We start from the raw sequence: 22,082 nt of genomic DNA, 5'->3' as shown, positions 1-22,082 counted from the left end.
AACAAGACTGCACACTTCACATTCAAGCGACACCAAACATTTTTTATTCGGCTGCAAATTAGTCTTTTTTGTATGAATCACATGGTAAATAACGATTGCTTAAAAAGCCACCATGTGAGCAACAAATACAAGTACATTTCAATGTAGGTAATTTCAGTTCACTTTTGATCTGATATACTCTAGGACCCAGGGAAGACCTAGCTCTTGAGGGGGGACAGTGGAGTGTGTGTCTGTTTGAGAAAAGAAAAAAAAATCATCACAGCACACAATGTGTGACAGTCACTGCCATACACAGCGCAGGACAGCGAAGGGAAAAGAGAGAGAGAGGAGGAGGAGGGAAGGAGAGAGTGAGTGAGAGCATCCTCTCAGATCTAGAGTTCTAGACATCTTCCAGAGTGATGTGAATGATGATGATGGCTCTGTACACCGACTCTCACACTGGATATGTCCCTCTGTGATCAGAGCCAGGTTGGAGGCTTGGGGATTCCCTGTGGAGTGAACCTAATATCAGATGGTTAGTCCAGAGACCTAATCTCAAGCAACTCTTGGTAATCCTGCACTTGAAGCCCTGATCCCCCAGAGAGCACTGCCTCTGGTAGGGATCGCTGTACCCTTTACAGCTGGATCTCTACTGGGTGTCTGTCAGTGACACTGGAGCCTTGGACCCTTATCCCAAAGACACCTACAGGAGAAACTCTACCTGGTGTTTACATGGACCTGCTGAAAGTAGAATAGATAGATACCTGCTCAACTGACCTGCTCGACTAGACCTGCTCAACCTGCTCTTGATCAAAAGCAACCCACTGGTCCACTCCCACGGGAGGGATAGCCTGTCTGGATACTGATGGACTCACAGAGAGTCAGGTGAGAAAGGAAGGACACAGAGTCCCAGGTTGATCTCTGAACTGAACTGGACCGGACACAAACACTGGATCACGGGTAAGGCAGTGGTTCGATGTTTTTGCTGTTGTACTTTTCTTATAGTTTTGCACGTTCTCTTACTGATCTCAATCACATACAGGATAATGTGTCCACGATAGATTACTCAACAGGTGTTCTGTACCCTTACAATCAGTGGGGGATAACTGCTTTGACAGGTTTTTTAATGTTACTTTGCAATGTCTTTGTCTTTCTTCTACTTTGCACTGTCCCAGATAAATATGTGCTTCAGTTGTTTTTTTAAATTAAATATATGACATTTTGGGAGATTGATCTTAATATTAAGAGTAGAGGGAGGTAAATATGCAGTAATACTATTACTGAGATAACATGGGGGAGGAGGAGGAGGAGGGACTAGTGTGTGACAGTGTGAGGGACAAGCACCGATGACTCACATGTAGCTTTGCTTCAAAAAAACAAGCATGTTGACTGTGTGCACCATTGATCACTAATGGTCATTGACCTCACAGAGCCGAAACATACTGTTCTTAGGTAGTGGGCTAGTCAACAGTGACAACAGGTAGTGGGGTAGTCAACAGTGACAACAGGTAGTGGGGTAGTCAACAGTGACAACAGGTAGTGGGCTAGTCAACAGGGACAACAGGTAGTGGGCTAGTCAACAGGGACAACAGGTAGTGGGCTAGTCAACAGTGACAACAGGTCGTGGGCTAGTCAACAGTGACAACAGGTAGTGGGCTAGTCAACAGTGACAACAGGTAGTGGGCTAGTCAACAGTGACAACAGGTAGTGGGGTAGTCAACAGTGACAACAGGTAGTGGGGTAGTCAACAGTGACAACAGGTAGTGGGGTAGTCAACAGTGACAACAGGTAGTGGGGTAGTCAACAGGGACAACAGGTAGTGGGCTAGTCAACAGGGACAACAGGTAGTGGGCTAGTCAACAGTGACAACAGGTCGTGGGCTAGTCAACAGTGACAACAGGTAGTGGGCTAGTCAACAGTGACAACAGGTAGTGGGCTAGTCAACAGTGACAACAGGTAGTGGGGTAGTCAACAGGGACAACAGGTAATAATTAATAATAATTAATAATAATAATAATTGAATTTATATAGCGCTTTTCCGAGGCTCAAAGACGCTGGTAGTGGGCTAGTCAACAGTGACAACAGGTAGTGGGCTAGTCAACAGTGACAACAGGTAGTGGGCTAGTCAACAGTGACAACAGGTAGTGGGCTAGTCAACAGTGACAACAGGTGGTGGGCTAGTCAACTGTGACAACAGGTAGTGGGCTAGTCAACAGTGACAACAGGTGGTGGGCTAGTCAACAGTGACACAGGTAGTGGGCTAGTCAACAGTGACAACAGGTAGTGGGCTAGTCAACAGTGACAACAGGTAGTGGGCTAGTCAACAGTGACAACAGGTGGTGGGCTAGTCAACAGTGACAACAGGTAGTGGGCTAGTCAACAGTGACAACAGGTAGTGGGCTAGTCAACAGTGACAACAGGTGGTGGGCTAGTCAACAGTGACAACAGGTAGTGGGCTAGTCAACAGTGACAACAGGTAGTGGGGTAGTCAACAGGGACAACAGGTAGTGGGCTAGTCAACAGGGACACAGGTAGTGGGCTAGTCAACAGGGACAACAGGTAGTGGGCTAGTCAACAGTGACAACAGGTAGTGGGCTAGTCAACAGTGACAACAGGTGGTGGGCTAGTCAACAGTGACAACAGGTAGTGGGGTAGTCAACTGTGACAACAGGTAGTGGGGTAGTCAACAGGACAACAGGTAGTGGGCTAGTCAACAGTGACAACAGGTAGTGGGGTAGTCAACAGTGACAACAGGTAGTGGGCTAGTCAACAGTGACAACAGGTAGTGGGGTAGTCAACTGTGTCAGTTTACACACCATGGAGAGGACTGGAAAGGGAAGGACATTAAGTCGGAGTGGCTGACAGGCCAGGAATAAAAACAGCTTACTGCTGGAATAAAGCAACGAAAAAGCTAAAGTAGTTGCACAGGCGAGACAACAAAACAGACCCTGTTATACCGAGCAATCATTTGATCCTGTTCAATTATTAATGTACAAACTATAATTAAAATACATTCTCTTAATGAACAGTTAATTTACACTGAGTTGCCTAGTGTATTAATTAATCAAACGAGTCAAAATGTAAAGATAGAACTATTTGCTCCTTCTGTGAGAGGAATGTTGTTGTGGTTCAGGTTACAGAAAGGAGGCCATACTTACATAACCCGACATTTATGGGTAAAAACATGACAATCCCTCCATTGGCCCTAAGCCCTGTACTGAATCTAATGTGCTTATTCACTATTAACCTACTTAACAGAGGTTATCCCTATGCAGTGCAGCAGCACGTCACTAGGACCGCATATGTTCCTGTTTACCACAGAGAATCAACATCGGTTGTACATCTGCTTTCCTTTTCACAAAGTAAACGTGTACTGTGTTTGCTTTCAGCTCTTTACGGAGGTACAGTAGAAGTCTGGTTTATAATCCTATGTGATCCCTAGTAAACTAATAATTTCTCCTTGCAGTCAACCAGTAACTATCTGAAAAGGACAAGCAAAGTGATTTTATTGTTGTATATATTCCACATGTGTTAGGTTGATTAATCTGTTTAGAGGTTTTTAGGTCTCCCTACATGACTTTTAATAGATAATATCAGATTGAGTCTTTTTGATATGATTGATTTGAATATGCAATGGGAAATGATGGCAATGAGAATCGAGTCTTTGAGCGATCAGTGAACTTAGCTCTTTCGAGGGGGATGGCATCAATTCATTGGGGAGATTTGTGACGTGCAATTCGGACAGGAACAAAAGGCCTCCGGGGGTGTACCTTCCGGGAAACCCCTGACTGAGATTACTGGTTGTGGTTCCACTGAGACCACCAGGCTGACCTAGTCATTGTTGTCTCCCTCTTATCTTCAGAACAGACAAACAGCGTAGGATGGGGCTGGGTGGGAGATTTTTTCATTGACCCTCTTATCTATGCCTTTGAGGGTGACATTGAATAGAACATAAGGTAAATCATAGGGTGAACACAAGACCACTCTGACCTTGGATTTTTCCAAGTATTGAATTTCCAAGTATTGAACTGTACAGTGGTGCATCACAGGGCAAGTCCGTCATGATGATTTGTTTCCATTTTCTGTCAAGAGCTCGTGGGACTGAATATGTCTTTGTAAGTTAGCATATATTACCCGTCGATGCGATGAGACCGCCGAGGCCATTGAAAAAGGAATGTTTTTCCCCTCACAGTGAGGTTGATGTCCAACTGAAAGCACCATAGACAGATAATAAATGATTAGGCCTACTTCGTGAAATACACAGGGACATTCACACAGCACACGCTTAAATGTTTGTTTCTAAAAAGGATTTTGAATCAGAAGTTAATGTTAACGGTGTATCTTGAACCATATACCGTAATGAATGTTTCTCTCTCTCTTCAACAGGCAATTTCCAAAATGACAAACACCTGAGCAGAGACCAGAGTAAACAGCGTGATGGGACTTGCTGGAGTGACTAGTCTCTAGAACAATGGAGAAGTCTGGTCTGATGTTGGCCCCTGTGCCGAACCGCACTGTATCCAACCTGACAACCGGCCTATGGGGGCCCATTCCCACAATCCCTGTGGAGGTAGGAGTGGTCACCAGCTCCCAGTCCCAGATCAAGGACCTGATCGGCTTGTTCTGCATGGTGACCCTTAACCTCATCGCCCTATTGGCCAACACCGGAGTGATGGTGGCCATCGCTCGCGCCCCTCACCTGAAGAGGTTCGCCTTCGTGTGCCACCTGTGCGCGGTGGACTTGCTCTGCGCCATCCTCCTCATGCCCCTTGGCATCATCTCCAGCTCGCCTTTCTTCGACACCATCGTCTTCACCGTCCTGGAGTGCCAGGTCTACATCTTCCTCAACGTGTTCCTCATCTGCGCCTCCATCCTCACCATCACCGCCATCAGCGTGGAGCGCTACTACTACATCGTCCACCCGATGCGCTACGAGGTCAAGATGAGCATCAACCTGGCCGTCGGCGTCATGACCTTCATCTGGGTCAAGTCGGTGCTGCTGGCCCTGGTCACCCTGTTCGGCTGGCCCGCCTACGGGCACCACAGCTCCATGGCCGCGTCCCACTGCTCCCTCCACTGGAGCCACAGCCGCCTGAGGAAGGTGTTCGCCGTGCTCTTCAGCGTGGTGTGCTTCCTGCTGCCCGCCGCCGTCATCTTCGCCGTCTACGGCAACGTCTACAAGGTGGCGCGCTCCGCCGCCCTGCAGCAGGTGCCCGCGCCCGCCTGGGCCCACGACCCGGACAAGCGACGCTCGGACTCCATCAACAGCCAGACCACCATCATCACCACCACGCGCAGCCTGCCCCGGAGGCTGTCCCCGGAGAGGGCCTTCAGCGGAGGGAAGGCGGCCCTCACCCTGGTGGTCATCGTGGGCCAGTTCCTCGTCTGCTGGCTGCCGTACTTCACCTTCCACCTGCACCTGTCCTTCAGCGGCTCGCTGCCGCAGAGCCCCGGGGACGTGGAGGAGGCCGTCACCTGGCTGGCTTACTCCTCCTTCGCCGTCAACCCCTTCTTCTACGGCCTGCTCAACAGGCAGATCAGGGAGGAGCTGGTGAAGTTCCGGCGATGCTGCTCCTCCTCGTCCAGAGCCGTGGACCTGGGGGCGTCCAGCCACGAGGGCTCCCTCCAGGAGAACTTCCTCCAGTTCCTCCAGAGGACCAACAGCGCGGACACACGCTCCAGCTGCGCCACCTCCAGCCCCAGGAACACTCTGGACCACGGGGTCAGGATCCCCGGACAGATACCGGAGGAGCACAGCTAGACACGGAGCACCACAGACTTCAATATGGACTTCAATATAGCCCAGTCTGTCTAAGCTGTATTTGACACGGTTGGGGTCAATTCCAATTAAATTAACACTAGAACAGCTGTGCCTTTTTTTACCTACTATAAGAGCGAGTCAAATGACCATAGTCATGCTGCTATTTACACACAACGACCACTAGTTGGCTGCCTTGTAAATTAGCCTGCCTCCTACACAGAAAAGCTGCAAAATAGCTTTATACTAGCTTATCCTGATGTGACTTGTAAGGATACTGGGTGGTAGAACGCACATATCTAGGAAAAGTCATGAAAGGAGGGTCCTGAAATTTGATCGAGTGCAAAGATATAAAAAAAATAATAATACTGGCTGTTCTAGTGTTAAACTAAGTCAATTCAGTAAGTCAACTGAAATTCCAATTTAAATTGCAAATGTCCTCCATTTTTAATGAGGAGAATTTAGAATTGGAATCGGAATGTCTGTTGACTTCGTGAATGTAGTCAACTGAAATGGAATTGACCCCGGACCGTAGAGTTTGATGTTTACCTGTGAGTAGGTGCCCATTAATCCTTTGTATGGGGGATTCATTCAGGTCTGGTCACCCAGTTCAGGTTATGGTATTATTGTTCTAATGTGTAGTATTAATTTAATTGCTTTTACCTTTATCCCTTTTCTCATGACAGGCCTTAACCTGCAGTAAACTTGTATAGGATTGTTTTATATATTGTATGAATTCACACTCATCTAAAAATGAACCATGAATATACCGTAGGAGTACATTGTCCATGGCTAAGACAGAAAATGTATTTTATTTTATTTATTAACAATGTCTTGTATTAACACATTATTTCAATAAAGGGATGGGTGGTATATTGTAGAGTAGTGACATCAATTAGTTGATCTAATATTCTGACTCATCTGATCCACCTCAGTGTGTCGAGGGTAAGTACCACATGCATATCAACGTAGGAAATAAAAGTGGAAACGACACTGATAAATAAATCAACAACGCAGCAGTAATCATGGGGGACATTTCACTTGCAGCGTCCGCCGTGAATCTGAGATGTGTGGCCTGTTCGCCTTTAATGGCTGCGCCAGTCGCCATGGAAATGCAGCGAGCCAGGGACTCACATAGCAACAAGGACCTTCTCAGCTGGCCGCTCGGCTATAGATCCAGATTGGGGGGGGGAGGCTGGGAGTCGGCTCCTCGTCAGGCTACTCCTCATTAGCATATGAATAGAGGCGGTGGGTAGCCTAGGTAAGGCGGGCTTCTCCCCTCACAGACTGAGACTGAGAGGTGTGAGTGAGTGAGTGTAAAATGGAAATCATTACCAAGCGATGAAAATGCGCCGGGAGTGATGATATTGATGACACAGTGTTGTTTTTATGACCGTTTGCTATCTGTAAAATGGGAATCGCAGATCAGGGACAGGAGTCAGAGTGGTTTGTTCACAGCAAATAATGATAAACTGTCTAGCATCACCATGCCTATGTGTGGAGTATTTGCGATTATGATGTAACTTGGGTTGTATATGTTTAATACTTTGACCTGCATATATGGCCGGTCGATGCATTAGGGTGAAGGGAGAGGTGGATGATCAAATAAGACTATACAGCGACACACACACATACAGTACAGTGCACACACACACACACACACACACACACACACACACACACACACACACAGTACAGTACATTACACACACACACTTGTGTACACACGTGTGCACGTACACACACACACACACACACACATATGCACACACGCACACAGTTGAAAACAAGCTTTTTAGCGTTTTTTAAACTAAATCTTCCATAGATTTCACGTAACAAAATACAAACATCTATATTCTATGCAACAAGTGGATTAGATTGTAGTGGTTTCAATGGGCTTGATTCGTCTGCCATGATTGGAGATTATAATTTCATTTTGTAATCCTTTAATCTAGATGATGAGACGATAGATCAGACACCAGGGGGGTATTAGCTAAAGGATAATACAGGCTTATTTTTGATAAGTCTCGCAAAACTTATCCAAATAAGTCTGGATTTTCCTTTAGCAACGTTGATGGAACTAACTAGTGTCAACTCTCAACACTTACTATAAGTAATAATACTCTCTTATACTAACCCGAAACCTAACTCGAACCGTAACCCTTACTATTACTGTAACCCTAAACCTAACCGTTACTCTAACCCTAGCAGGCTGATGCATATCAACACAATTGCAGTTCCTGGTTTATACAGTAGATAGTTTAACACACAACAGTCATGCCTTTTTTTACCTACTATAAGAGCCGCCTCGGGGGTCAAAGGACCATAGTCTTTACAATAGAAAGCTGCTATTTACACACAACAACGACTAGTTGGCTGTCTTGTAAATTACCCTGCCTCCTACACAGAAAAACTGCAAAATAGCTTTATACCAGCTTATCTTGATGTGATTTTGAAAATGTAAGGATACTGGGTGGTAGAACGCACATATCTAGGAAAAGTCATGAAAGGACGGTCCTGAAATTTGAAGAGTGCAAAGATATCAAAAATGTTTTACTCACAGGGTCAAATGACCTCACCCATGGCTGTTCTAGTGTTAAGCAACTGTAGATCAGCTATAATGGACTACCCAAACAACACGACGCCTCTCTGAGCAGAGGGGCCGTCAAGGTGCAGTACAGACTCAACATAGTGAGGATGGAGATGGGTGAGTGTGTGTCCACAGAACTGGCAGGGTTTGAACCTCGGACCTCCCGCATGGATGCTGCTGCGGACACAGTTATACCAAGATGACATTTTGGCTTAGAAGTAGCAGGCAGGACTAGCTCATCAGAAAATCCGAAAAACCTCTACCCGCTATAGAAGCAGGGGGAGCGCTGGCAGTATGGGGAGCACTGGCAGAACACTGTGCTCTGGATTCCCAACACAAATCCATTAAGCTGAGAGGCGGGTAGGAAGGAAAGACTCCTGGCTTGTTTTCGAGGACAGCAAAAGCTATTTTTTCTCCCCCAGTGTACTATTTTAGATTTGTCTGGAGTACACTCTAAAAGAACATCAGGTCCTAAATACACAATCTGTTTCAATTTGGTAAATTAGTTTTTTTATCTCTGTCTGTTGCAGACTGATCTGATTGACATGGATATAGGCCTACACGTAGTAGATAGAACATCAGCCATGATACAAGATCATGCTCTAGTGGCCTGTCACACCATAATAATACCCTAATCAGTGTAATTGGCAAGGCTGATTAGTGCAGCCCCTCTTCAAGGTCAAGGGTCATAAATGACCCAAGGTCACTGGGAGGAGTTTACCCCCCCTGGTGGTTATGGTGGAGTTGGCATGCTCCTCTGATCCCTAGCCAACCAGGGCATTAAGCTAAAAGAATATTAGCACAAGCTCACATACACACACACACACGCGCACACACACACACACACACACACAAACACACACACACACACACACACACACACACACACGCATACACACACACACTCACACTCACACACTCACATTGACACACAAACACGCGTATGTGCATACACACTCACTCACACACACACACACACACACACACACACACACACACACACACACACATACACACACACACACACACACACACACAGTGTCACGATGTAGCCTCTTTGGTGCTCATCAGCGCTTTGATGCCCACCTGTGTGTCTATTGAGTGGAACTGAGCCACAAGGTGGGCGGAAGAAAATACTGAGGCTTTGAGATGAATAAGAGATCAAGGAAATGACCCTCTTTGTCTGGTTCATTTCACTGAGTGCAAAACAAATCACCAAAAGGATCAAGAGAAGCAGCGCTATAGGGAGAAGGTATGTGTTAATAATAATAATAATAATAATAATAATATAATAATAATAATAATAATAATAATACATTAGACTTATATAGCGCTTTTCTAGACACTCAAAGACGCTTTACAAACTGAAAATATCGTGTAGTAATAATAAAAAGAAACAAAAGGTAAATAGAAGAAAGTATAGGGGCCTAATTGAGGTAGTGCCTCCCCTTCCCCACATGGGAAGGGGAGGGGGAGAGGGTTAACTGGTGAAGGCGAGCTTGAAGAGGTGGGTTGTTGTCATCAGTGAGGAGATTAGAGTATATCCCTGCCTCTCCGCCAGGTCACTGGAGGGACATCTTGACATTCAGACAGTAGCTTAGAACCTGTGGTAGAGTCAGTATGTAGTACCCTGTATCATAACCCACTGCTTTAATTCTGCACCAAACAAACAACATTTTCAAAGACTTCTGTTTGGAGTGGACAACAGAGTTAAAAGACTGGGGAGCATTTGATATACCTTTTAAAAGCATTTTTAAATAATTGTAATAAACTTTATTATTTTGGGATGTGCAAATCAGTATGATCATCATACATCATTAGATATACTTCACCTATAGTATGAAATATTGACATGTCAGTATATATAATAACAACATGTTCTAGTAGTACCGTTTGCATTTTATACAAATGTTTTTGCATTTATATATATATATATATACGTAGTACCTATATACTGTATATAGACAGTACCTATAATAATTATATAATTAATATACTATACTAACATAGCAGTTTGGCTTTGATTCGGTCTGGATATAGCACATAGTGTATATACACACTGCTATGTTAGACTACATTAGTCTGACTAAAAGGCTGTTACACAAAGGCACAGCTCAAAATGGCAGGCCAGACTGTTATGTCTGAGGGACATTATCTGTGATTATCTTTTTTCCCCAGCTCAAAAACACACACACACACACACACACACACACACACACACACACACACACACCACACACAGACACACAGACACACACACACACACACACACACACACACACACCACACACACACACACGCCCACTGACACCCAAACCCACACACACACACACACACACACACACATTTCCCCCTCCCAAATAGCTTGGTGGGGAATCCACATGTGTTCTGGGTACAAGCAGAGTGGTTCTGTTCCCGGTTGGAGCCACCTGTGGTGGTCCGAACCAGAACCACCTGTTCTGATAATAATCATAATCATAATAATAATAATCATCATAATAACTTTTATTTGTATAGCACTTTTCCTGCAAAAAAAAAAAAAAGGAAGTTATCAGTCAAACGAAAGGTCAACGTTTCAACCACACAAAAGCATGATTTGATTATGCAACAAAAGCACCGGTGATTGAGTTACGTCATCACGTCGCAGAGATAATAAGCATCTCTCCATCCCGTCATTGCAGAGTGTCTGTGTGAGGCACATGCACTAATCACTGGTGCGCTCCGTCACCATGGTTTCCACAGACATTCCTCCTCATCCCAGCCAGTCACACTCCTCTCCCTCCATCACTGCTGGTGTGAGCTCTGGACAGACCCGCCCGTCAATACAACGGAAGACGGATAGTAGGGTCCAAAACCAAAATTCCGTGACCACTCTCTGGCTAACATGTTTTGATGATTTATTTGACTTCTAGGGACCTTTTATGAAAAATGTAGCCTCCAGGTCCCTCCCAAAAATCCCGGGGTTTTTTGCCAGAGGGCCAAATCCAAAATACCTGTAACCTTTAAGGCAGGTGAATAGGGTAACAAAATTAACTAATAGCTATCACTATGACACTTCCCCAGTTAATCACTTACATTAAGACAATTCTTTTTTGTATTACAAGTTTTCTGAAATTGTATGTTTAAATATGCAAATGAGGCGTTACCTAACATTGGATAAAGCCAGGTTAAAAATTCTTGTTTCATCTTGTTGACATATTAGAGTCAAAGGTTTGATTAATAATTAATAATGGTAGCGTACGATAACAATAGGTATGGGAGGTGGCTGCCTAACTTCTGGGCAATGCTGACTAGCTCTCCTTGCTGATCAGGTCGCCTTCCTTCTGACTGATTTCACTCAGTCCATCACAGGCAACCCCTAGTCCTACATGGCCTGGGACATGAGTGTACAATGAACAAGGGCAGCAAAATGAAGTCTGGCTGGCTCTCCATCCTCTAGATTAGAATGAGAAGCAGCTGCTAGTGCACTCCAGAAATATGAACAATGTGACCCAGATCCGGGCGGCTCACAACGCGCTGGTCAACCGAAAAGAAGCTAAGAAGAAGCACATGCAATGTGGCCACGGATGCGAGAGGATGAGCAGTGTGTGCAGGACCTGGTCGCATGCATGCATGCATGAGTTTGACTCCTTCCTGTTCGACCCGGCCTCACCCACCCTCCGCACCCTACAGTCAGCCATGCCTGCCTCTGATGAGCTCATTGCTGACTTCAACTCAGCCCGTGCTGCAGGAGAGGAGAAGTTGACCAGCATTTTACGAGACAGAGTGTTCAGTAAGAATACCTCCCTCCATGCATCTGTCCCATTGAGCAAACGCTTGACATTTGCCAAGGGGCCATGCACGAAGAAACCCGGGGAGGAACCCAAGGTTCTGCTGAGATGGAGCAGGATGCTCTCAAGGCAGTGATCGACCTGGTTGAGGTCAGTTAACTTGTGAATCTCCCAGAGTTGTTGGAACACTGTGTTGTCGAGGAGTGTATGGCCTTATTCAACTCCAATGGCACATACAGGAAGACGCAGAAGAGCAAGCTCATCCAGAAGCTCTCTCTCCAATATGTAGTTCTGAAAGGACCTTACATCGCTCTCGTCGACATGAGCATGATTTGGAGGATCAGCAGAAGATCGACAGACACAAGATGACATAAGATGACACCCCATACAAGTGGTCGGACGACGTCCACAAGGTGTCATCCATCATCCTTGCCCGCCATGGTGATGCTGACCGTATCATCTGTGTGAATGACCCGTACGATGGAGCATACTCAACGAAAGATGACGAGCGAGACCTGCGGGTACAGGGTAAGGCACATGTCCCCAACACCTACATGAAATTGGGCGACCCCTTCCCCTCTGCCAGAGTGTTCAAAACGCTGCTGTGTAGCGTCAGCAACAAGGTGCGGCTGCAACAACTAATATGCAGCTACCTGACCGACCTTGCACAGACTGTAGATGCAGATATTGTTTACTCTGTTGGCTCTCATCGGACCAACTTGTCAACACAACAACCAATGCAGAACTACATCTTTGACCAGTCTGAGGCTGACACCATCCTCTTCTCTGCTTATGCAGTTCTGCGTGAGTCAGGCTACAGTGGCCCTGTTGTCATAGATGCAGCTGACACCGATGCCTATGTCGCAGCAGCGGCCATCTCACAGCAGTTGCCAGGTATGCTCTATCTATATCAAGAGAAAGCAGGAGATAATTGTATGCCGTGGCCTAGTGACTGAGGAGATGGCAGACTGTATTGTGCAGCTACATTGTATTACAGGCTGTGATGCCAACTCAGGCTTCTATGGAACAAGGAAATTGTCGGTGTATGACAAGGTGGCTAAGAGCCCTGTGGCAAGACGGCAAGGAGGAGGTGGTAGAGGAGCTCTTCCAGTTCACACAAGATGTCATCTATGGCCACAAAAAGAGCAGCACCATGGCTGAGGCCTGTGCTGAGAAGTGGAAGAGAATGAAAAACAACTCTTGGACTTCATCCGTCTCCCTCCAGATGCAGAACGCCAACACTGTCTCCGTGCCAATCTAGTGCGCCACCCCTCCCTGAAGCACCACCCCTCGCCCCTCGGACATGGCTGGGAGCCGGTGGGTGGTCACTGTCGTCCTGTCCGCCACACACAACCTGCTCTCCCAATGAATCTACCTGCACCAGGGCCAGCTGAAGACAAGGAGGAAGATGAGAGTGAGGAGGGAGATGAGGAGGAGGAGGGAGAGGAGGATTCAGAATCTAGTGAGGCAGAATGTTCTGATTCAGAGTGATCACATATGTTTAAAGTGGTTCAATTGTTCTGTTATAACTATTCAAGTTACAGCTATTAAAGAGCTTATTTTGAAGTATAATTACGTCTCTTGTTATACGTTCATAATAGTTGATACCCTGGTGGCAACTAACGGGCATCCAATTTAACAAACAAATTAATCAAGCATTTGACTCTAATATGTCAACAAGATGAAACAAGAATTTTTAACCTGGCTTTATCCAATGTTCAGATTTAAGTTCTTGAATGTTATGCAAATTACCGCATATTTAATTAGGTAACACCTCATTTGCATATTTAAACATACAATTTCAGAAAACTTGTAATACAAAAAAGAATTGTCTTAATGTAAGTGATTAACTGGGGAAGTTTCATAGTGATAGCTATTAGTTAAATGTTTTACCCTATTCACCTGCCTTAAAGGTTACAGGTATTTGGGATTTGGGAGGGACCTGGAGGCAACATTTTTCATAAAAGGTCCCTAGAAGTCAAATAAATCATCAAAACATGTTAGCCAGAGAGTGGTCACGGAATTTTGGTTTTGGACCCTACTAATACATCGCATTTCTCATACCGTACCTTCGTCCTGTTTACATTTAGGTGATGAATAATGTTATAGGGTGCGATACGTACATCTGACCACTAGGAGCAGTAGTGCCTACAGCTCTATACGCTAAGTCTGTGGCAGTCCAGTTATTAGTTAGTATACCCAAGATACTACACATATCATTTACACACTGAGCTGCTCTTCCACTTATTGTTGTACGTAGTCGTAGAATAGTACATAGTTAATCCATTCTTAATCCATTCTATCGCCTTGTCCATCCTTGTGTAAAGAGTGTCTTGTCAGACAATCAGATTTCATGTGCGCAAGCCTTGACCAACAGAGGGCGCTGTGGAACCATGAAGTCTGTCTGTCTCCCCTATCTGCCCAGACAACTTCCAGGAGCCTCATGCCTGCGAATTGACATACTCTCTCTTTACCTCTTTTCTCTCTACCTACTCTCTCTCTCTTCTCTACCTCTGTCTCCTGTGCGGCCTGTTCAACAAGGTGACGTGGTTGGTATGACAACAGACACCAACAACAGCCCACAAGTGTGAAGCTGACTGTCAGTCAGGTGGGTATTTATTGATGCTCGGTGGTTGTTGTTCGGGGGCGGTTGTAGAGTCAATAGGCACTTTGAAAGCAACCAAATATCTTATTGATAAAAAGACTGTCGCTGCTCTACAATGTAATGAGTTTTCTTACCATCCGGTGAGAGATCATGTGACAGTTCGACGAGGCGTTATCTGTCAGAGCCCTCCACTTCCACCTAGCTTGGGCCAGTATCTCCCTCTCTCCTGTCTGTCTCTGTCTGTCTGTGTGTGTGTCTGAGTGTGTGTCTGTGTGTGGGCACGGCCCAGGCTCCAGCATTCACTCGTCGTCACCTCCACCTGCGGGGTTGTCACACCTGGGGTTCATCACCTCGTCCGTTGTCAGTATTTGAACCCCAGCTTCCTGTCTACTCATCGCCAGATCGTTGTTTGTAATTTCAAGTCTTGTTTTCGGGCCGCGTAACCCCACTTAGTTTCTTGTGTATTCTTCTCTGTGTCTTTTAAGTATGTTGTCTCACCGCATTCTGTTTATGTTACAGGACCACTTCCTGGTTTCTGCCTGCCTGCCTGCCTGCCTGCCTATCCACCTTCCAGCCCGTTCACCTACCTGTCCTGTCTGCCTGTTTACTTGTCCTGCCTGCCCTGCCTGTCTACCTGCCTGCCCTGTCTGCCCTGCCTGCCTGCCATGCCTGCCCTGCCTATCTATCTATCTACCTGCCTGCCTGTCTACCTGCCTGCCCTCTCTGCCCTGCCTGCCTGCCCTCTCTGCCCTGCCTGCCTGCCTGCCCTCTCTGCCCTGCCCCCTACCCCCTGCAATTTACTCATTAAAATCCGATTCTTTCATACATCGTGTCCTGACTCTGTATTCTGTGTTTGGGTTCCTTAGCTCTGACCGTAACATTGTCAACATGATCTGGGGTCGTGATTACCACAGCATTGTCAATGGATGACGTGGTCAGATCTACACCCGCGCCTCGTATATTGTTTGTGTCTATCGACTGCAAATGTTTCCTCAATTACTGTGTGGGGACAGCTCTTGCCCATCCATTATCCAAAGTCTCTCTCACACAGGTCAAAATGAGCTCTTTAATTTGGCCTGTCAGATGGACAACGTTGAATGTGATATAAGTGGGATAATATGGGCCTGTGAAAGCCAATAAGGGCATTCCTCAGCCAGCGGGCATACAGTCACCCGTCCACAATGTCCCACCAGGGTGCTAGTGACCAAGCCGCTGGAGGAAGGGGGTGGTTGGGAGGGAGCGGGGACAGTGGGATTGGTCTGTGGTGGTCAACCTCCAGGGAGGACCCCCCCGCCCCCCTCATCCCCTCTCACAGCCCAGCCTCGCCCCACACCACTGAGGTACACACACACCATGAGCACGGGGGGCAAACCAGCCGAGACACGGCTCGACCTGGAGGACATCGAGGAGCAGGAGGAGGAGAGCCCTCTGTGGGGCCGACATCCGATGCCACCAGGGAGACGTGGAGAGGGAGCGCCAGAGGACCAGCTGGAGGTGGAGGTGGAGGTGGAGGATGAGGTGGAAGATGAGGAGGAGGATTCTGTTTCTCCTCACAGTGACACAAGGCCTCTAGTCAACGATAGGGATCCAAAGGGAGTCAACAAGTGCCTGAAGGTAACACAGACACACACACATGCACACACACACACACATGCACACACACACACGCACAAATGGACACATGCATGCACATACACACACACACACGCACAAATGGACACATGCATTCACACACACACACGCACACATATACACACACACACACACACACACACGCACACACAGAAGCACATGCATATGCACATGCACGCACACATACACATAGACAAGACATACACACAGCACAGCGCGGCACACAAGGCAGATTCTCATCGTTCAACCTCCTCTGTTGACAGCAAGAGATCACCGAAGGTAAACAGAGAGGACTGGAGCAAGAGAGCTGCTGTGGTTACGATGATGTACTGAACTGACACTCTAAGATACACTGAACCTGAAAAGAACAGCCATAAATAGCCGGGCGGGGAAACACCTTTGAAGAGAGGTCATACTTGGACATACTTGGTTTATATCAACTTGTTTACTACGTTTAAAGAATGAGCGTTCACACGTATCCCAGCACTGCTCTTTAATGGCAATGGGAGATTTTGACACTGTGTATGCAATAGAGGATATCTGCTTTTCATCAACGTGGCGTCTGACGGTAGACAGACTGTTGAGCAACACTGACCTCAAGTGGATGCAGCTGACACGGCCTGTGTCGTCTCAGTGAAGGGCTCCTCTTCATCTTCTACAGAGACCAAATTAGTGGGCAGCCAGTCTCATATTTTGCAATGGGTTTACATCAGAGTGTGATAGTACCATGTCTATGAGTCCTAGTTATTTAGGTATGGAAACAACATCAGTTTACATCAAAGAAACTCATTTTCTCAAAGCATACTCTCACCACCCTGCAAAAACTAAATCTAAGTAAGCAATATCTTAAATCAAGGCAATATGCTTGTTTTTTGCGTGACTGCACTAGTTTTAACATTCTTACTTGTTTTAAGAAAAGCTTGGCAAGTGAAACTAATTTTGCTTATTTTAAGTAACAATTCCCCCATTTTATTGCTTTTATTTTCTTGTTTTTGAGAGCTGACGTGTTGCAGTGCACCCCTGTTTTACAGTATACGTACATACTGTACACTAAACACGACACACCGAACACTAAAAGGAGAGCTTGTGTTGACTGTCTCCCCTGTGTCTCCCCTATGTCATGTCAATGTCCAATGAACCTGAAACCAAGAATTGTAATCTTTGTATCCATACATTGATGTAAAAAAATAAGCTATTTTTATTCTGATTCTGATTCTGTCCCCTAAGGTGACCTTCGTGGACGTGATAGCGGAGCCCCCCTCGGTGCGGAGCTTCGATAAGGTGTGGCTGTGGAGCCACGCCCTGTTTGAGGTGTCCAGACTGTGGTTCTACCGCCTCATCTCCCTCCTCCTGGCCGTGCCCGTCTCACTGGTGGCGGGTATCCTCTTCGCCGTGCTCAGTTGTCTGCACATCTGGTGAGTCCGTTCTTTAAAAAGAAAAATCAGGGGCGCTTAGGTGGCGTAGCGGGTTAAGCGCTGACCATGTAACCGCAGGGTCCCCGGTTCGTATCCTGCATGTCATCCCTCCTCTCTCTCTCACCCATCCTTTCTGTCTAAATCTTCACTGTATCTGTGAAATAAAAATGAAAAATATGAGTGGGACTGCCCCACTAAATTTTTTTTTTTTTTTTAAATAAATAAATAAACATTCTGAGTGTAGTGAAGACAGACAGGAAAGTAAGAAGAGGAAGGGAGAGAGGGCATGTCAGCAGGGAATGGGCTGGATTTGAACCCCTGCCAACATCGGCATACATGTGCACTGTAGACCACGGTGCTAGACCACAGGACCACCCCAGGCCATGGTGCTAGACCACAGGACCACCCCAGGCCATGGTGCTAGACCACTGGACCACCCCAGGCCATGGTGCTAGACCACTGGACCACCCCAGGCCATCGAGCTAGACCACTGGACCACATGGTGCTAGACCACAGGACCACCCCAGGCCATGGGGCTAGACCACTGGACCACCCCAGGCCATGGTACTAGACCACTGGACCACCCCAGGCCATGGGGCTAGACCACTGGACCACCCCAGGCCACTGGTGGGTCCATTCTACCTCGTAGGAGTTGGTTGTGTTACTGCAGGGTATAGAAGATTATACAACAGTTAGTTCCAACCAAGTAATTTGATTGGACAAGAGGCATTCCATGAGTGCTGAATGATATTGAGGCTGCGTTCGTAAATTTGCTCTGGGATCTGATTAGCACTCATGGAATGCCTCTTGTCCAATCAAATTACTTGGTCCCTTTATGACGTAGAACAAGTGTCCGCTCCGGCGCTCTCAGAGCAAATTTATGAACGCACCCATAGAGTATAACAGCACTGGGACTTTTAACTATGTATCACTCTGCCACACAGGTGTTCTATTAAATTATCGTTAATCAGGCTAGGCTACATTAACAGTCTTTATCTATTAGATTGTAAGTACTATCTGATGTTAACTCGTTGGAATCACACATGCCACTACAGCGACTGTGAACAGACTCTTATTTCACTGGTTGCACAATAAATGGAAACTTACAGATAAATGTGCTTCATACAAAGTAGCTAGCTTGCAGGTTGCTTGGCAACAGTCAAGTTCAAGAGCAAATTCAGTTGTGGAACTATTTGTGTTGTCGAAGCCAAATAAATTATTAAATAAACAAAGAAATCATAATCTGTGTACTAACTAATAAATGGTGCTTGTTTGTAGAACTGTTGTATAAAAGCAATATCACACTCAAGGTCATACTGTTATATTGAATATCAGCACTCCCTCTCGTGTGATATTGTTGAATTACCTAAAATCATATTATGTCATTTCAGATTCAGAAAACGTTATTGTCTCACTCTTGGACGATGGGTTTCGCAGCTGTATAAAAGACATTGCACATAATACACTTTAGAAAACGTGATATATAAACACAGCAAATGAATATACAGATACACACGTGTATCATAGTAAAGTACAGTGTCATGGATAAAAAGGGCTAAGCTGAGCCAGGTGGGGGCAGGTGGGGGCAGTCAATACCAGTGGAGACTGGTGGAGGTAGAAATCGGAGGACGGACACACGTGTTTGATTCCATTCCATGCATTCCTCATTCCATTCCATGCATAAACAGTCCATACTCCAATTCCTACCTCCACCAGTTCCGCACGTGTTTGATCATCATCCCTCATTCTATTCCATGCATTACAATGAGCCCGTCCTCCGATATCTGCCTCCACCAGCCTCCACCAGCATCCACCAGCCTCCACTGGTCAATACATAGTCATCAAGCGAGGTGATTACAACATCACGCTTTTGCACAAAGTCATTTAGTTACCTGCACAGTGACATAATTAGTGTGCTTGCTGTAGCAAGCAGTGCTACAGATGTTGTTATATGTTATTGTATATGTTATTGTACATATATATTATTAAATATTACTGTGGCCGATGTGGGAATCAAACCCACAACTCTGCAAGCATTGTGCTTCAACAACATTTACTGTTAACGCCAGTACTGTGCTTCAACAACATTTACTGTTAACGCCAGTACTGTGCTTCAACAACATTTACTGTTAACGCCAGTACTGTGCTTCAACATTATGTACTGTTAACGCCAGTACTGTGCTTCAACATTATGTACTGTTAACGCCAGTACTGTGCTTCAACATTATGTACTGTTAACGCCAGTACTGTGCTTCAACAACATTTACTGTTAACGCCAGTACTGTGCTTCAACAACATGTACAGTTAACGCCAGTACTGTGCTTCAACATTATGTACTGTTAACGCCAGTACTGTGCTTCAACATTATGTACTGTTAACGCCAGTACTGTGCTTCAACAACATGTACAGTTAACGCCAGTACTGTGCTTCAACAACATGTACAGTTAACGCCAGTACTGTGCTTCAACATTATGTACTGTTAACGCCAGTACTGTGCTTCAACATTATGTACTGTTAACGCCAGTACTGTGCTTCAACATTATGTACTGTTAACGCCAGTACTGTGCTTCAACAACATGTACTGTTAACGCCAGTACTGTGCTTCAACATTATGTACTGTTAACGCCAGTACTGTGCTTCAACATGATGTACTGTTAACGCCAGTACTGTGCTTCAACAACATGTACAGTTAACGCCAGTACTGTGCTTCAACAACATGTACAGTTAACGCCAGTACTGTGCTTCAACATTATGTACTGTTAACACCAATACTGTGCTTTAACATTATGTACTGTTAACGCCAGTACTGTGCTTCAACATTATGTACTGTTAACGCCAGTACTGTGCTTCAACAACATGTACAGTTAACGCCAGTACTGTGCTTCAACAACATGTACAGTTAACGCCAGTACTGTGCTTCAACATTATGTACTGTTAACGCCAGTACTGTGCTTCAACAACATGTACTGTTAACGCCAGTACTGTGCTTCAACATTATGTACTGTTAACGCCAGTACTGTGCTTCAACATTATGTACTGTTAACGCCAGTACTGTGCTTCAACAACATGTACAGTTAACGCCAGTACTGTGCTTCAACATTATGTACTGTTAACGCCAGTACTGTGCTTCAACAACATGTACTGTTAACGCCAGTACTGTGCTTCAACAACATGTGCAGTTAACGCCAGTACTGTGCTTCAACATTATGTACTGTTAACGCCAGTACTGTGCTTCAACAACATGTACTGTTAACGCCAGTACTGTGCTTCAACAACATTTACTGTTAACGCCAGTACTGTGCTTCAACAACATGTACAGTTAACGCCAGTACTGTGCTTCAACAACATGTACAGTTAACGCCAGTACTGTGCTTCAACATTATGTACTGTTAACGCCAGTACTGTGCTTCAACAACATGTACAGTTAACGCCAGTACTGTGCTTCAACAACATGTACAGTTAACGCCAGTACTGTGCTTCAACATTATGTACTGTTAACGCCAGTACTGTGCTTCAACAACATGTACTGTTAACGCCAGTACTGTGCTTCAACAACATGTACAGTTAACGCCAGTACTGTGCTTCAACATTATGTACTGTTAACGCCAGTACTGTGCTTCAACAACATGTACTGTTAACGCCAGTACTGTGCTTCAACATTATGTACTGTTAACGCCAGTAGTCGGCCATGGTTGAGTGTTTGACACCTTCTCTGTCCTACTCCTCTCCTCTCCCTGTGACCCCCCAGGTTGATCATGCCCTGTACGCAGCTCTTCCTGATCAACATGCACTGGGTCCAGATAGTGTGGGGCAGTGTGCTGAACATCGCCATAGCCCCCTTCTTTAAGAGCATGGGGAAGTGCTGTGGAGGCATCAACATCCGCCTGGCTCGGGACTAGAGCTTTGCAACAGCGCTGTCAGCAGGAAGGCTGCCGGGGGAGTTTCCAGGGGTGAGGGAAGGAATGCTTTAAGTGGGACAGAGGGGAACGTGCTAACGTGCTAACGTGCTACTGTGCACTGCCAAGTGTTCAGAGAGAGAGGAACCAGGTGGTTAGCAATCATGTCGTAAAGTCCCCAAAATCTCATTGTACTTGTACTGGGCCTGAAGGGACTGATTCATTAAACATCACTTGTAATGTTTTTGTATATAATGAACGGAAATGACATAAATTATTTGTGACATCTGTTTTTTTCTGTTTTGTTCAGCACACACTTCACAATGGTGAGAACACACACAGAAACACACCCGTGAACACAGGGATGAACAGACAAACGAACACACACACATGCGCGTACGCACACGCGCACACAAGCACATGCACATACACACACA

At 45.8% G+C, this 22,082-nt stretch overlaps 2 protein-coding genes across 2 annotated transcripts; both read left to right on the top strand.

The window, feature by feature from the left end:
- The first annotated feature begins 317 nt into the window (after positions 1-317).
- On the top strand, positions 318-6,578 carry gpr61l (G protein-coupled receptor 61-like). The gene is made up of 2 exons (XM_080548713.1): positions 318-939; positions 4,366-6,578. Exon 2 carries the CDS (start codon positions 4,451-4,453, stop codon positions 5,738-5,740), a length of 1,290 nt encoding a protein of 429 aa, XP_080404839.1. The 5' UTR covers positions 318-939; positions 4,366-4,450; the 3' UTR covers positions 5,741-6,578.
- Positions 6,579-16,055: 9,477 nt separating this feature from the next.
- Positions 16,056-21,648, top strand: LOC308173654 (caveolin-2-like; the record flags this gene model as incomplete). The annotated part of the gene is made up of 3 exons (XM_080548693.1): positions 16,056-16,316; positions 17,562-17,749; positions 21,498-21,648. The coding sequence occupies 3 exons, from the start codon at positions 16,056-16,058 to the stop codon at positions 21,646-21,648; spliced, it is 600 nt and encodes a 199-aa protein (XP_080404819.1).
- Between the last annotated feature and the right edge of the window lie 434 nt (positions 21,649-22,082).

The sequence above is a fragment of the Nansenia antarctica genome (genome assembly GCF_963989245.1).
Source record: "Nansenia antarctica genome assembly, chromosome: 18".
Classification (NCBI taxonomy): Eukaryota; Metazoa; Chordata; class Actinopteri; order Argentiniformes; family Microstomatidae; genus Nansenia; species Nansenia antarctica.
The sequence above is the reverse complement of the archived record's forward strand: the minus strand, read 5'-3'. Positions and strand labels throughout refer to the sequence as shown.